Source organism: Buteo buteo, chromosome Z (assembly GCF_964188355.1).
Source record: "Buteo buteo chromosome Z, bButBut1.hap1.1, whole genome shotgun sequence".
Lineage (NCBI taxonomy): Eukaryota > Metazoa > Chordata > Aves > Accipitriformes > Accipitridae > Buteo > Buteo buteo.
Window position 1 is genome coordinate 76,358,238 of NC_134204.1, and position 12,063 is coordinate 76,370,300.

The 12,063-nt window shown below is 34.9% G+C and overlaps 1 protein-coding gene across 1 annotated transcript in view; it reads right to left on the bottom strand.

The window, feature by feature from the left end:
* The window catches only part of SHOC1 (shortage in chiasmata 1), a 58,727-nt gene that overhangs the window by 21,937 nt on the left and 24,727 nt on the right, over nucleotides 1–12,063 (bottom strand). Inside the window, exons 12-17 of the mRNA XM_075020836.1 lie at nucleotides 11,558–11,652; nucleotides 10,301–10,543; nucleotides 8,673–9,125; nucleotides 6,221–6,346; nucleotides 4,059–4,235; nucleotides 1,287–1,394 (exon numbers count right to left, since the gene is read on the bottom strand). Coding sequence (XP_074876937.1) covers nucleotides 1,287–1,394; nucleotides 4,059–4,235; nucleotides 6,221–6,346; nucleotides 8,673–9,125; nucleotides 10,301–10,543; nucleotides 11,558–11,652 — 1,202 coding nt within the window. The remainder of the gene's footprint in view (nucleotides 1–1,286; nucleotides 1,395–4,058; nucleotides 4,236–6,220; nucleotides 6,347–8,672; nucleotides 9,126–10,300; nucleotides 10,544–11,557; nucleotides 11,653–12,063) is intronic.

Genomic DNA, 12,063 nt, shown 5'->3' on the forward strand with positions numbered 1-12,063 from the left:
ACATCTAAGATAACTATATGATGAATCACACAGCACAGCACAACATCACAACAATAGTGAAGACTACAGGACCTACTTCGGATCTGGCTCAATTTTCTAAGTTTTTTTCAGATCTTTTTTACTTGTGCAATTTCCTTTGTGAGGTGTTGCGGGATCTGGAAGGACAGGTGCTGTGTAATTCTGAAATATCATCTAGGAGTGCTTCTGCCACAATAGAGCAGAGGAGGAAGAACTCCTCATTTGTCTCCCTCCCATCCTTCTACATTGTTTATAGTAATTGTAGAAAATAATTCTACTTAGAATTCTACTTATATATTAATTCTGTATTTTTCTTCCTACTCTTTTATTGCTAGAAATATTTAAGTGAATACAAATAATTTCTTTTCCCCATAGTTCAGTTTATGGCAGATGTCTTCCATTTTACATCAATTTTAAGGAAACACCTTCCATCAAGGGATAATTCAGAGTGACTGAAGTTAGGTGCTCTGAACCAGCTTAACTCCTATAAAGACAGAGGGAGTCTGACTTTCCCAGAGCATTCATAAAAGCTGACTTCAGCTCCTTATGAATCTATTCCAATAGATCTATCTGAAAATTCACAATACACAACTATGGGAACTTGACAAACACAGCACTGTCATTTCAGGCATAAAACTGGGTTACAACGAATTTTCATATTCTTAATCTGAATAGGATAAGACCAGAAAAGCTCAAAAAAAGCTTCTGTGTGAGTCCAGTGCTAAGAATTGGACTGTAACTTCAAATTCCTTGCCTCATGATATGTTAGATAATACTTTAGATTTTGCTTAAAATGCCCTCAGTTTTAGGTACCTCATTTCCAAGGAGCCTCAGAATATTTTTAGGTGGAAGTGTTCCACATTCACAGAAGGTGGACTGTAAACAGCAAAAGACCTGCCATTTTTTCATGTTTCTCAGTTTCCACACAGAGATTCCAATGAAAATTTTTCATTCTGAGATACAAGACAACACATTATATATGTGGAGGTTTGTATGAATGTTTCTCAGGCAAGTCCATGTAATAATATGAACAGTGGTGTATTAGTCATGAACTGAGCACATACACTATCAAAGCACAATCCACAGTGAATTCATTTGTAATGATGGAACAGAAATAAGGAAGCAAAGAGGGTTGAATATCATATTGAAGCTATGCTGGAGGTATACTGATGGCAAAGAATCATAGCCTATAAACATGAAAGACAGACTGCAGAATACACACAAAGCACTGGGTTTCTGGGTATCATTATTTACTACTAAAAACAAACCTAGTGCTGTGTCCAAGCCACATGTTAATAGAAGATCTCGAACTGTCACCAGCAGGTGCACCAGAGCAGCATGTCTGAACAGCATGTTCTCCTTCTCATCTATTTTACCTTTACAAATACAAGACACAGGTATGGTCTGTATAAAATTTCAGAAATCATGCTATACATATGTAATCAATTTAAAAGATTCTGGTATCAGAATTTTCATTAAACACACTTAAACAGACATAGTCTTGAAAGGTCAGATCTGGTGGCAAATACTTTATGATATAGCATGACTTTTCCCACGTCACCTGACCCAGAGCAAGTGTCACACAGGGAAGTGTTTTTGAAAGGTGTGTAGGGATAGGTGGTGCTTGTGGGAGGAGGGGGTAACAGTTCCCCTAGGTGCGCCATTAAACCCACACTGCCTTACTGATTTTAGTAGGGCAATCTTTAAATATACATGGAAACTGATAAATTTCCCATCTTTTGGGCCACCGTAGAAGCTCAGCTGTTCACATTACTATTTCCTCATCTGACTAGTCAAATCACTAAATTATTCAACAGCTCTGTAACTCCATCTAACCCATTTTCCAAACATTTCAGAACTCTTTCTAAGAAATCAAAATGGCAGATTATCCACTAATCAATAAGCAACTTTAAAGCAGTGATAACCTCAAATTGAGCTTTTCACAGAACTTTTTCAACAAATTTTAGACTATAAAAGCCACATTCTTTATGGCAAATGATTTGGACGCAGCTAATCTTCACACATACCGTAAGAAAAATTCCTATTGTCTTCCAATACTGATCCATGTAGAGTCTTAACTTCTGATATTACCTTCCCCTACCTAATCAGTCTCTCCTGATGAGAATCTTAACCTTCTTTGAGAAGGTAAATCTGGAGGACACCTGCTTCTTCTTGGACCCACAGAGTAACTAGAAAGGTTTATAGGCTACTTATTCTGTATTATGTACCCATTTTGAATAAATCTTCAAGGACTTGACTGAACAGAACTGAACAGTAAAGTGGAATGAGATTGGATATTGTGAAACTATTTAAAACCAGCAAGGCAATAGAAGAGTGAAGTAAGTTACCAGGGAGGCTTTGGAATCTCCTATAGAGTTAGAGAAATATTAATTAGGAATGGATCGGATATGTTAGAGTCTTCTTCATTTCTATGGACCTTCCAGCAAGAGAATTCTTATCTCCTTCTGCTTCTTTAGTTGGGGACAAAATGCAAGACCTCCCTTGCAGTTTTCTGCGTCTTCAGTGCAGACAACAGTAGCTAAATCAGCCTGACTTTTTTTGGTATTTTAAACCAAGAACAAAAAGTTTTTACTGCTTTCCTTGAGCTGTAGTCCAAAGACCCACCTTTTTCATTGGTCAATTTTGTGTTCAACAACAGTTGTTTTTGTATAACGAGGGATGGGTAAATGCTATCCATTCCTCAGAAAACACTTGCCCTCGAAAGGAAGGTCCAATAGATGACCATTTGCCTCATCAGTATTTCAGCCACGAAACATTTTAATTGATTTCATTGCTGTCATTTTAGCAATTGGTAATATACTGCACAGCTAATCCACAAGCAAAGAGGGTCCTGAAGCTTGAATAAGTACGCCACTCGGCCCAGCTCCTACTTTAGGCTATCTTTGTATAGCATGTAAACTGCATTTGAAAGGATATAAGTTTTCTTAAATTAAACTTGAATTAAAATGAAGACTTTTACATACTTTTTCCTTGATCTTGAGAAGCAGTACTAGTTCTCTGTATACTTTTCTCAGCAATGTTTTTCTTTCTGTGATTCACTCATACAGATATCGATACTGCATTTCTCCCTCACGTCTGTGAAGATGGTGTTTGCTTTTTTTGTAGGCTCCCTCAAATTAAGAGAACCCTGCTGCTGACAATTTTAACATGGTAATTCTACAGATTGCAGGCTGTCATTCTGCAGAGACCACTAAATTTTTTTTTTGTTTGCCTTCTTTCTCATTTGCAATTTCATTATCATTAGTTTTACTTTGAGAGAATACATTCAGCACAGAAAGCAACGAAGTTGAGATAGCTAAAGTTTATCACATAACTTGTAACATAATATAAAAACTTGGCAGTAGCAGACAGCCTGCTATGTCATCCTTACAATTAGTTCTCAACTATGAGCAGTACAACTCAAAAAATAATTCAAAATACCCAATGTCTTTCTAAATCTTCCTCAAACACAGTTTGTATTTTGCTGTGAGGTTTTCCTGACCCTCTCTTTATCTATAGCCAAAAATCTTCGTAAGGGGTCACTGATTTTGCTGGCTTTTGGCTTCATTTTTCTGGTTTTATAGGGTTTTCATGTGCCACATAGGCAAGAAATGAAGTCAGAAAGAAACTAAATTAATATGGATTTTTTTCCTCCTCTTTTCTAACATAGGCTTAGCATTTTGCATCATGCAGGTGTGACAAACAATAGCTGCTAAAAGGAAAGAAACAACAAAAACAAAAAAATAATTTAAACATTGTTTGATCTAGAAGCAACATTTCTGAAGCATGTCTAAAATATTTTAAAATGAAATTCAGTTAGAATACTTTTTGTATTACAATATTCAGGTTAATAAATGTAATGCTGAAGAACTGGGAGATATTATTCTGGAAATAAAAGAGGAAATAAATTACTGTAACTCTACAAGATAAACAGCCAAAAGTTTTATCATTAATTTATCAAACATCTTGAACTTTGTGTCACCAATTAAACCTGTACTAGTATTAAAGAAGAAAAAAACATTTCTTTAAAAAAGCTGTACCTTCTTTAAAAAGATCACTTATCACTTTCTCTTGCTGTTTTAAGAAAAACCTTGTATGATCACATTTAATGCTGTCAAAGCTCCAGTTTACAGAAGCAAGTACACCCAGATCTGTCAAATCTTTTAGAACAGGAGTGGCTGCTTCTTCCAAGAGGCAGTATGCCTGGCATTGGCTTTCTGGATTGCATGATAAACAAAACATAATAATAAAGTTTGGTTTCATATACTACTACTGCTCAAGAATATTGAAAAGACGTAGTAAAACACAAACAACACTTACTTCTTCATGAAAGCTTTAACATTAACAGAAAAACAGTTGCTCGCACAGGAGCCTCCTGGGTGGTAGAATTAAGCTGATCCTCACAGCAGACAACCATGTTATTCCATGCATTTCATAAAGTTATCAAACTCCATGATGAAAAGTTAGGATTTTCCACTCCTGTGATTCCCACTAAGATTGCACTATTATTCCATTGTTCTATAGCCTTCTTCTACTTTGTAGTCTAAACTTAGCTTAGTTCCTTTATGTCTACTTGTTACTATAACTTCAACCTAAACAGCCTTTCTCCTTCTCTCATATTTAGCTTCTAATATCTTTGTCTAGCAAGGCTAAACAAGCCAATCTGTTAGTCTCTTTGTGCTTTCATACTAACAGTTCTTAATTGCTTCAGGGTGGCTGTTTCACGATTTTTTCCTAATTACAACTAAATTTCTTGCTATTAGCATCCATGACAGAGCTGTCAACTGCTGAATGAATTGAAAGGGCTGTCCTTTTCCTCAGGTAAGAAGGTGAAACTCTTCCATACCCATTTTTTAAAATTATAGTTGAATTGATCATATCAACATGATCAGAACTGTGTGATTCTTCATTTTCAAAGATTTACTTTTCAAAAATATTTTCAACTGATCTGTACAAATTATTTGACTAGCAGCTGACAACTTCACTTGGTCAATGCACTACTTCATAAGAGCAATTAATAACTTCAAAATTTTATGCATTCTAAAAACAGTTATATTACTATGTCCAGTTTTTCAGCCTGTATGGAAATAAGTCTGATACTACAGTATTTTGGATGCCCCTTGTATAATTTCATATGGGCATTCCTATATTAATGTATCATTTTCTTTCTAAGGTGTATTTCTAATCATGCGTCTTCAATGTTCCACTATTAAGTAAAATGCTTGTGTGAATCTCTCTAATCTCTGTTTTGGCCATAGCTTGGTTTTGAGAAAGATTCCTTTCCTTCATGTGCAAGACCACCATGGTGAAACACACTTTATTTCAAGAACAATAGCAGTGCATTCAGTCCCAACAAACACTACCTTTGCAAAATGCTAATTTTTATTTTGACTGCAGAAAAGCTTTAATTTTTTTCCCAGTTGCATTAAAGGAGTCTTACTTCAAAATTTATTTTAAAGCAATTAAAAAATAAGCTTATAGCTATTATGTGATTCTCATCTCAGATGGGAACAGATGAAAATAACTGCTCTGCTCTTTCACTGGTTCTGTGGAAGAGACTCCCACTAAGCACATGGTTGGAGTGAATGCATTTCCACAGAAACCCAAACTAATCTGTTTTAGACCTACAACTTTCTAGCACTGGGTGTGCTTGATTTGAGGCTGTAAAATATCTTGGATAAATATCTTCTAGGTTCTTCTCCACCATTTCTACTGCATAAAAAAACTGTTGTCAGTGCAAGTTCTTTGATACAATGTGTTGAAAAGTACAACAGCAAGAGTTCACAGGGTGAGACTCAATCTTGTATGAAAGAATACATGTGTTAATGACATTTCCTACCAAAATGGCTGCAAATCCCTCCTGCCCCCAATTCTCTCATTTACTCTGTCAGAGAAAAAAATGCAGAATAATAATTTGAGGGTACTGGTTGGCACGAAGAGATTCCATCTCTGCTGATTTAGATCAGACATAACTCAGTCTGTACTTTTCAGTTTGCAGGCAGTTGGCTTTAGTCTTAAAACAGAATTCCATGGCCTGCTCTCACACCCCTGTCAAAATAAATATCCATCTATTTGGAATATTTTCAGTCACAAGGAGGAGAGACTAAGCCTAATAATTTCCATATTTGTCTAAGTAGTACTATTTAATATAAAATTATATTGCAAAGTTATATATAAAAAAGCATATGCAAAAATAGTGTACCTGATGCTTGAATATTGACTGTGACACTGTCCTCACTCTCTTGTTCTTTTTCATTTTTTCTCAGAGTCTCACAAACAGAACTGTCCTCTTTGTGAACATGCATATGCTGCTCTTCAGGTTGTAGCACTAAATTATTAAACCACGAGTGAACACTTAGATACAAACATCACAAAACCAGTTCAATGAATAAGAAAACTGTTCTGTAAATGACTCTACATGCAGAAATATTTTCAAATTAAGTAGCTTCTATGGCACATACATTTTCCTTTCATGAACTTCTTTATTGTTCTCATGGGCTCATATAGTATGGAAAAACCATTGAGACACAGAGAGAGATGAGGTCCTTCACAGCCCAAGAAGTCAGGCATTACCAGGTTCCTCTTCCTTAGGGCAGAAATACAGAGCTGGGAAAATTAAGGAGGTACTATAGCTCTATAATATAGCACCATATGAAAGCTCATATGCCTTTATATGGAGAAAAAACATGTATGAGCGGAAAGATGTTGTTGACTATAAGGAGCTCAAACTATGAAAAATTTCTCAGTGAGTGTGAGTAGAAAAGGCTCGGTACTGTCAGTGACCCAGAAAGAACATGGAAATTGCAAATGGCAGAAAAAAAAAGGAAGAAAAATTTCTTATTGAAAATAACTTTCTCTTGTCTTATAGCTATCTTTTGCTAATTCTTAGTATTTCCAACTCTTCTACCCTTCTTCTTTATAAATGCCGATGCATGATCTACAGCTTCTGCCACAAAGCTTCCTTTGGCAGCTCTACCTCTTTATTTCTGAGAGGGGTTCTGGCTGAATAGGTGTCTCCTAAATATTGCTGATTTTTTTTAGTTATGAATGTCAGTTTTCTTAGAAAGCAAACTGATCATACAGAGACAGAAAGAAAAGAAAAAAACAGGTTTTTTCCTAGTTAAGTTAAAAAAACCTTCCTGATTTTGAAAAGCTATAACTGGGTTCAAAATTGGATCAATGAACTGTTTCTACCACTTCCCTCCTCTGTATTTTCTGAACTAAATATTATACACAATGACATCTTTAAAAAATAAGCCAAACAACAAAGACAATAGAGAAAGATTCCTACAAGCAGTGCTGGCATTTCTTATTTTCAGTTAAATTTAGAATGACCTATACGGTTCAGTGGGTTCTTTATATATCAGACAAAACTGATCTGCAGCATGGGGGTCTACCTGTAAACATATTCAAAACTGCATTTAACTTACTTAAACCTCCACAAGCCTATTCTTAAATGTGGCATAGCTTGTCTTTCAATGCATTTGGATTTCTTGTTAGGAGCTGCAGTTCTAGACAGAGTTCACTAGATGGTGGCATAAAACTTCAGTTCAGGTGCCTTGAGCTACTTCTAAAATTGGCCTTGTTGCTCTCTGAGGCCGTGGAAGGGGTTTATGCATGCATATCTACCAGTGTCAGTAACAGATGAATTTTACCAAGAAATAATTTCTTCCACAAGATTACATAAGCTTGCAATTAAATAAATATCCCAATTCTTTTCTATAGGAATTATTGCTGAAAGCTCTTATGTAACAATTTTAACCCTTTTTTTCTTTTTGTGCTGGGAGATACGACTGAAACACAGATAAAAGTTATTGGCAGAATTCTGCCATACAAGCCCAAAAAATAACAAATATTCTTTTTTAATACAACTTTATCCTGAAAAGTGAATCTGGAAATATGTCTCCTGATATTTTGTGTCACAAATATTTCTTTTTTAAAACAAATAAGGAATTTCTTCTACTTCTTTTTCCTCTCTGCTATTTTGTATATCTGCAATGTTCAATGTATAGCCTGAGATTCTTTCATAAGCATTGTCATCAACAAGAACAGGGCTACAAAAAAGTTTCTGTTTTCTCTAAGACATATTCAGCCTCATTGTTTGACGGGGTTTGCATCAAGGTAACTGGCTCAAATGCTTCTTTCCAGAGAAAAACTTTAACTCTTGTTCATTGTCTAGGCTATGTTGGTTCTACATAAGTAAGAGTATTGATAATTACTAATTGATAACTACAATTAATTTGATAACTACAACTGATAACTAATATTTCTCCAAAGAGAATGTATGGACAGAAGAAATCTTCTGGAGTAAGTACCATTTAGAGTTGCTTTGTCAGAATAGGAATAAACTCTTGTATTTATTTTATTAAAAAACACTTCCACCACGACAAAAAAAAACAAACCCAAACCCAAAACCAAAGCACTCACCCAACCAAAACAAACAAACAAATCCCCTAAGATATCCAAAGGAAAAAACAAAAGGTAAGATCATTAGCTGAAAATTCAGCTACATCAAAGATCATAAAAATGTTACCATTGGCTTCAAAGGATTTTTTTCCCCATAAATCCACTAGCATGAACTAGCATCTATTGTAACTGGTATAAGAGAGCAGAATTAAACCTGGAAAAATGGCAGAATAAACTGGTTCACATACCTTTTTCAGGACTACCTACATAATTTTTTTCCTCTCTTTGGATGAGTGTACATTTAGATCTCAGCATGATAAAGTTGCTCAGATCAGAATCATCGTTGTACCACTTTGTAGCAAGTGCAAATGATGCAGATTTTTGACCACTGGATGAGTTGTCTTGTTTAGAAGACACATCTTTACAGCTGATTGATTCAGATGATTTGGGGGTTTTCTCTTCTTGGTTTAAGAAATAAATTGCCTCTTCTACCTTATTCTTTTTTATGCTTCCTCCAGTAAGCTCTTCCACAGATGTATTTTTATTGTGAATTTTGGCAGATGATGCAGGACTCATATGCAGGGCAGAGTACTGACTTTGAGTCTGTGGTGACATGTAAAGATTAATTACTTTGTCTGACTGATGTTTTTCAGCAGAAAGCAGATCCTGGTTTGTCAAGGAATTCTTCTCTTCAAGCCATCCTAAAAACAAAAATTAATTTCTTTGCTGCAACACAGATTTTTTCTTTTCTTTCTCCTGGTTGGAGTTAACTACTTTGGATAATTATAGAGAAAGCATTTTTTATTTCTTCTTTCTGCCTTCCCAGATCATTAGAATCCACTTTTAGAAAATTTGTACTCATTAGTCCTAAGTAAAAATGTACGATGTTGAGAAACAGAAGGCCATGCTACTGTTAGGAGAAGTTTTTACCATCTGCCTCGTGCTGACTGGTGTTAGATTTCTAGGAAGTGGGATGCAACACATTTCATTAGGAAGAAAGATTAAAGATTAACAGATTTTTTTTTAGAGGAAAAAAAAGAAGTAAAGCATGCAATTAGCTCCCCCTAAAGATGTGCTTCACTAGAACTGCAATTTTTTTGCATTGCTGCTGAACATCCATGTTAAACACAGTAGCTAAACACTTCATGATATGTAAAAGGCAGTTAAGTGGAAATGTTCTTTCATGAGCTGTGCCTATCTGTTTCACAACATATCATGTTACTGCCAGTCCTTAGAGCTCTACAACCATAATTGGTACTTTGCAGTCAGGCCACAGTTATATAATAAAATCTAAATAACTTTTTGCATTTTCTGTTAAAGTTTGATTGTAAGTATGCATAATGGTCCATGAGAAATTCTAAAGTTTGAGTGGTTCACATCTGAAACCATAGCCAGCATAAAAAACCCCCTCTGAATAGCATTACAAAATAAAGAATTTTCACTGTAACATACTCTCCCCACTGACCTTTTGCAGATAGGACTATACAAATAGCTGCTTTACTAACATATTCCAATGCAAAATTACTATTTGTTAAGAAATGCTCCTGTATGAAACAACTTTATTAAAAAATAGTATGGCTGGTGGAGGCTACTTTTCATCTGCACATTAATAGAAAAGTTAACTTTGTGAAGTTAAACACTTCTGCTCCTACAGTTCATTCTAAGGTTGTGAAAGTACACCTTAATTGTAGTAGTGTTGCTACTTCATATTGCCATAAAACATTTTGCTCTTGAGAATAAGAAATCTTCCGTTCCCTTCCTTCTTGGAGGAATATAACTGGAGGTATATAACTGTCACTGTGTCATTCTCTGTTAAAGTACCTATCTTTGCCTTTTTATCACTTTTTTTTTTTAAAAAAAAAAAGAAGATACTTACCTTCTAACTGATACGAGGTAAATTGTGTGAATGTTTCTACTTCTGTAGGAAGCAAACTGTTTGCATTACTGGCATCCATGTTTAATTGCTCCAAAGTTTTTATGGAGACTGGATTTAAACCCAAATGAAGCCACCAGCCCTCCTCTAGTGAGCTAAGCATTGGTGCTTCTACCTCAACTTGTAGCACTTCCTTCAGTTCTGTAAGCGAATGACGCTGATAAGCAAGTTTAACAGTCTGAGGCGCTACAAAAACCAGACATCAACATAAAATATTAATAAACTAGAAACATGAAAATAGAATGTCATTTTAGAAATGAAAGTTCCCAAATACTGATGACCTACTACATACATCCATTGTTTACACTTCCATTTGTAACTCAGTGTCCATTAATAGACTTAAAAGCAAAATAGTTAGAGTTAGCAGAGCAAGTGTGCTTTTTACTTACTGAGTGTATGAGTAAGGGGGGGGGTTAAATTTTTTTCAGATCTAATAATGTGTAGCTGCAAAACTAAAGTTACAAATGATCTTGTTCATTATCTCTGGGTTTACTTGTCATGCTTACAAAGATTTAACATAATCCTTACCTGAAAAGAAAATGAACTTAAATACTAATAAGCCTATGATACATTGTTTTCAACTATAAATTAAGGTACAAATGAATTGGACAACATAACAAGTCAATATACGTAGCTTAATCCTGAGACTTTTAAAGTGATGGCAAATGAAATAAAAGGACAGTGATAATGAGTATTCTGGTGCTGTCAGAAATAACCTGCAGCTTACTTTGGTTTTGTGTATTTTGCTACCTAACATGAACTCTGCTCTTGTCAAGTTATTATTTCCCATTAACAGTACTTTTCTATTGATTGATAATATTTTGAAATATTATTTAAGGAAAAATAGCACACAGAAAAGAGTTCAACAGATTACCAAATTTCAATTACCAGTTATTGAGTATAATTAGTAGTAGTGAGCTGACATTTCCGTAATGAAATAATGGAAATTCAAATTCATTCAAATTACCTCCATAGAAGGATACATGACATACCAACTTCTATTTTGCATACTGTAACTTTTTACATGTACTAAAAGAATCAGATAATCCAAACTTCAGAGCATTAAATTAATTGGATAAACTTCAGTGGCTCAAAAGATGTGCTCTGTAATATAACATTATCTTTTTCACTATATTTTGTCCAGGTACATGGAACTCTTCAACATCAATTAGAAATTGGTCATCAATTAGAAATCCTTACCAACCAACAAAAGAGAGTTCATATTATCCTGATACTTCTCCGATTGCCACACCGAAGATACTAAGTATTCCCTAGAGGGCTCTGTAATTAAAATACTACAAAGAAAATAAAACAAGACTTGGAGGTATGAAGTTTAACAGCATTATCTGTTGAATTTTGATCTATATAAAACTACCTTTCAAAGATTTACTTTCTTTCTAAATTTTCAGTTCATTCATTCATTCACTCACTCATTAAAATTTTTTCGTGTCCATATAGAGGGTCACTTCATGCAACACCATGGCAAACAGGAAGGAGTGAGAGGAACCATCAAGGCTGGTTCACGAAGTAAAGCAGCACAGAATGAGAATTTTAGCTAAACTGTGGTTCCCTCCCCAAAAGGATATTTAAATTCTTTGAGCATACGCGAGAAAGATAGCAAGGCAAAAAATGTTAGTCTCAAATCAAGATGAGAAGGAAAGGATGAATCAATCCTGATCCTATGTCACCATGAAAAGGCTTAAATT